The sequence below is a fragment of the Apteryx mantelli genome, unplaced genomic scaffold (assembly GCF_036417845.1).
Source record: "Apteryx mantelli isolate bAptMan1 unplaced genomic scaffold, bAptMan1.hap1 HAP1_SCAFFOLD_63, whole genome shotgun sequence".
NCBI classification, from domain to species: domain Eukaryota; kingdom Metazoa; phylum Chordata; class Aves; order Apterygiformes; family Apterygidae; genus Apteryx; species Apteryx mantelli.
Window position 1 is genome coordinate 475,411 of NW_027118792.1, and position 5,240 is coordinate 480,650.

Here is a 5,240-nt window from a genome sequence, read left to right on the forward strand (position 1 = left end):
ACCCACACACAGCCAGCTGCACTGACCCTGGACAGTGGTCAGTAGAGAAGAAACACCAAGCCAGAAAGGGAAAGGCTTGGGGACTTTCCTCCTTCTGTGGCCTTCCAGACGTTGGCACAGAGTCTTCATTCAGCATCCTACTCTCACTGGCTTCCACAGAAAAAAAAAACAGAGAGGCAATGGTCAAGTTACCATTCTGTGATTGAACGTGAGGCTTCATTTGGAAGGCTTTCTTCCCTTCTTGTCATACTCAATTTCCATACTCATACGCATCCTGTCTGGTCTGTGGTCTCAACCATGAGGACTCCTGATGGGGTCCTGGAGGGATTTTCTTGTGGGAATTCCTTTTCTACCTGAAGGAAAATAAAGGCGTGTGTGTGTGGCAGGACTGCAAAGCAAACTTCTCCCAGGCCACTTGCAGCATCATTACATTCTCTCCCCAAGACCCACTGCTCCCTCCTCCACCTCACAGCACCCCACTCTAGCTCCTTCAGCAGCCTTTCAGCAGCCTTTCAGCAGTGAACCGATGTGTCCCTGCTGAATATGACAACAATGACAGCTGTGACATCCCAGTGCACCTGCTGCAGGGCTGCAGCTGGACACAGCCAACCCTGACAGCACTAGCTCAGAGCCACCCCAAAGGCCATCAGTGCCAAAGGAAGCAAGGACCAGAAGATGTTTTGGAGCTATGCCCATAAGGGGTCATTGATATCTCTCATCAGAGCCCATGGGATTGTGGGTGTTGAACATCTGGCCCAATGAGCTATTGGAAGCCAACACCGCTTCATTGAAACTGTTTCCAGAAAATGAATTGTCCCAAGCTTGAAAACAGGTATGCAGGCTGCGTGACAAGCTCAGAGGACTTTTCATCTTGTTGAGGTTTGGCCCCCTTCTCCATCTGAAGCAAGGTAGGGGCATTTGGCTTTTTAAAGCACAGTTTCCCAAGACCGCTCTTTCTGGTATTTCAGTGGATGTTCTGGATGGCCTGGGAATCTTACATGGACAAAGGAATGAAATATATGGGAAGGAAAGAAAGAGGAAGGAAAGCGTGTTCCCAGAAAGCAGGACTTTGTCATAAATATGCACTCCAGATTAAAACACCTCTTTCTTGCAGAGCTCAAGCTTAATGCCGCCTTCTTAGTACATGGGAAATCAAATGTTTTCCATTCCTATCAAAAGGTTCTAAACACAGCCACATTTCACAGCTAGAAGGAGCCACTGGAGGTTTCTGCCACAGCTGTCCTTGGAGCAGAAGGAAAGAATCACTGGGGACATGTAGAACTGGCATCTTAGCCACTAACGCTGACACACAGAACCTGTACATAAACAATTGGAAATCAGTGCTGGATCAAATTAACAATGATAATGAGGTGAACCTGGTCCTCTTCTCTGGTTCACAAACCTGAAACCTCTGAATTGCAGAAATGAGAAGGAATTAACCTTAAATGTGGAAATGTGCCTTAACCGCAAGGGCCCTCATCTGCTGTAGTGCTTTGTTTGCCACCACTCAGATGAGCACTTAACACTTTCAGTGTGGTGATCCTGGAGAAAATCAAAACCTGTGCACTGGCGACCAAAGACCGTGCTTTGAAAAAGGCAAAGGACCACTGTAGGAATATGGCATCATGGGGGCCATCTCTGTTCCCCATTGCTTGGCAATGGTGGAATAGATGGTTGGAGCTGTGCCCGTCCCCACCCTCCCTGCTGCTGGGATGCCTGCGGTGTAGCCCCACTGCATGGAGAATGAGACAGTGTGTGGCACTCTCCTCCCCATCCCAGAACCCCCTGGGCAGGGATCCAAAGGGCAGAGGAAGGAGTTGGGGGAGATGGGGCAGGCATGGAGCACACACCTCTTCCCACAACAAGCACCATCCCCAGACACCTGTGAACCCCTCCTACCCTCCTGGGCCTAGAGCTTGCCTGCTTCACTGACTGATTTGGGCCCATGAACATGAGCTGACCTCGTGATGAGTTCCTAGATTGCTTCTCCTCCTTGGGTCATGCTGGCTTTCAAAGGCCAGTTGTGTCCGTAATGGACATGGTAGGGACGCAGCCACCCGCAGCATGTGCAGACTTTGTACCTGCCCTCCTGCTGGCAACGAGATCATTACATGTGCCCTCCTGACAGCAGAGGCAGACACTGAGGCTTGCATCCCCCCATCAGACCGTTGTTAATTTGGATGTACACTGCCTGTTCATGAAGCAGAAAAAAACCTTAGTGAAAGATTTACAGCAGGACTTAGAGGAACTAGCTATTCTAACCAGTCGTAATTCATATGATGGAGGCAGAGCAAGAGTGGGAATTAAATGGTGGCAGGGCAGGGACCAATCCCTACCCCGTAGAAGTAGACTGTGAGCTCTTTGAAAGTATGGGGTCAGCACAGCTGGCTCATGAATTGCTCCAGCTCTCGGGTGAGGTGGTGTAGACTTACAGCAGCACCAGAGCAAGGGAAATCTCTCACTCACATGCAAAGTGCTTTAATGTGCTACAAGAAATACAGCTGAGAAGGGCTGGGAGCAGGCAGAAGCTAGTCTGGCCTCCAAAGTACCTTTGGACACTGTAAAAAGCATCTGTGCTGGAGCTTTGTTCTTGATCAAGAGACCAAAAAACCCCTTACCTCCTTCAGCATAACCCAAGAGGTTCTCAGGAGCCCTCTAAATGTGCAGCACTGCATAAAGATCTGGCTGCGGGAGGATATAATGCCCCATTCTCTCTCAGTATTTTCTTTAGCCTAAGATGAAATTCCACAGATTAGGAGCAGTGGGGAACAGTGGGAGACTGCTGAACTTTAGTCATTTGCCCATCAGACAGGTTCTCTTCCCGCTGATTTCCTCTGGCTAGCAAAGGAAAGCCACTGGCTGTGAGGGCAGTATTCTTTGTTTTCTTATGTCTCTTGATGAAGGAGGCTGTTTTGCAAGAGCTAAGCATTAACATTGGTCAGCTACCTCAGTCTAAAAGCATGCAAGCAAAACCCCACTATGGTCCTTGGCAATTTGTCACGGGAGGAATATGTGCAATGCTTTTGCCCCAGAGAGGAGTTTGCCTGTGGCCCAGAGGACAAGGACTGTGAGCTTCCTCAGCTGATGCTACAGTACCATCATCTGTCTGCATAGCATGTGTCTATCTGCTCCTTTCCCTGATGGCAGTGGAGACTTGGGAGTTTCTATCTCTCCTCGCTCCTTGTTCCAAATCATAAGCTGCACCCAAAGTTGTGCTAACACATTTGCGCAGCCATATGGAAAATAGATAAGTAGATGTATCTAAGCTAAAAGTATCATTTGATTCAGACACCCTGCTGAAAAAGGGCAAAGAGCTCCGATCTGCCTTCACCTGCTTATTTAGCAACATCCTGAGGAAAGAAAAGATCTGTCCTGCTGCATGCAGGGAAAGAGAGGCAGTAGGGTTTGGGCTAAAAATATCTGTCTGCACAAAACCTGTACATCCATGAAATCCTTATCTGAATGAGGACAAGTTTGAAACTCTCAAATTCAGCCTAACTACACAGGCCAGAGGAGGAAACCAAATGAGTAGTCTTGTGTTTGCTAAAGCATTAACTTCTTCTAGGAGTACGTAGGGTGAAGGGATAATTTTCCTTAGAATGGAAGAAGTGTTCCTGCAAAATACACTTAGGCTGCTTAGATGAAGAGCCCAAAGGAGCTGGGTCCTTAGAGCATAGCAATCTAGAATATCCTTGGCATTTCTATTTCAAAACTTTCCCTCTGATAAATGAGCTTAAAGCATCCCTCAAAGAACTTGTTGTGGATGAGAGCCAGTGCCATTGTTTGATTTCACCTCAGTGCTAAGGGTGCAGAGAAGTCAAAATCTGAAGATACATGCCCAGAAAATACCCTGGAGGGAGGGGATAGGGACAGACAGTACACAGGGATTGGCAGCCTTCCGTTCACTCCCAACAGTGTCACTTGTCTTGGGAATCAATCTGCCGCCTGCATAGCTTTCTCAAAGCATTTTTCATGTCCTCATTCCTAAAGGTATAGATAATGGGGTTCATCAGAGGGGTAATGGCCGTGAAGAAAACTGACACGACTTTGTCTGCAGCTAAACTCTTGGCTGGCCTGAGATAGATGAAAATGCAGTGTCCCAGGAAAAGTGTCACCACTGTCAGGTGAGCAGCACAGGTAGATAATGCCTTGTGTTGCCCTTCCGAGAGATGGTTCCTTAGTGAGACCAAAATGACCACATAGGAAGTCACCAGCACCAGGAAGCAGACCACAGAGATGAGGCCTGAGTTGGAGACAAGGAGCATTTCTAAGATATGGGTGTTTGTGCAGGCCAACTTAATGACCAAAGGGACATCGCAAAAGAAGTTGTCAATGGCACTGGGACCACAGTATGGGAGATTGAGGGTCAGGGCAGTGAGGGACACAGAATGTATCAGCCCTCCCATCCACATGACTGTGGCCAGCTGGAGGCACCTCTTCCGGCTCATGATGGTGCCATAATGCATGGGGTTGCAGATGGCTAGGTAGCGATCATAGGCCATGATGGTGAGGAGAAAGATCTCTGTGCAGGCAAAGAGGTGGAGGAAGAACATCTGTGCCACACACTCCTCAAAGGAGATGCTCTTCTTGTCTACCAGGAAGTCAGCCAGCATCTTGGGCATCACCACTGAGGAGTGGCAGACGTCAATGACAGAGAGGTTGCTGAGGAAGAAGTACATGGGACTGTGCAGACGCTGGTCATGTGCAATCGTGAAGATGATGAGCATGTTGCCCAAAATAATCAGCATGTAGATGACCACGAAGAAGGTGAAGAGGGCCAGCTCTACAGCATGGTTGGTGGTGAGGCCCGAGAGGAAGAACTCACTCACTCTAGTGTGATTCTGCCACACCATGTTTACTGCTGCGTTGCACCTAGGAGAAAGGACACGGTGAAAGGAGAATTAAATTTATGGTATGAGAGGACAGAACATGATGACAATCATACAAACTTGAGCTATATGGAGGAATAAAGACAGAACAGCCTAACAGTTTCACCCAAAAGGTGATGCCTAATATTAACAGAAGTATTCAAGCTTGAAGGACAAGCGAGTACTGGAACAGGTTTCCAAAGGAGACTGTGGGCTTTCTTCAGTTTCCAGACAATGCAATGCAAGCTGACTTACTTCTCTGACTTACTCAGGAGCTATCAAGTTGCAGGAAGATTTACCTCCTGGCAGAATGTACCTAGGATCCATCTTTCCTGATTCCAGGTGTCTAGTTTAAGCTACCTGTCTGCAATT

The 5,240-nt window shown here is 48.0% G+C and overlaps 1 protein-coding gene across 1 annotated transcript; it reads right to left on the minus strand.

The window, feature by feature from the left end:
• Nucleotides 1-3,917: 3,917 nt before the first annotated feature.
• On the minus strand, nucleotides 3,918-4,853 carry LOC136996644 (olfactory receptor 4E1-like). The gene has a single exon (XM_067317532.1). The coding sequence runs from the start codon at nucleotides 4,851-4,853 to the stop codon at nucleotides 3,918-3,920; it is 936 nt and encodes a 311-aa protein (XP_067173633.1).
• Nucleotides 4,854-5,240: the final 387 nt, after the last annotated feature.

What these genes read in the sequence shown, in the direction of transcription:
- LOC136996644 (XM_067317532.1), bottom strand. Translation starts at nt 4,853, where the DNA reads ATGGTGTGGCAGAATCACACTAGAGTGAGTGAGTTCTTCCTCTCGGGC.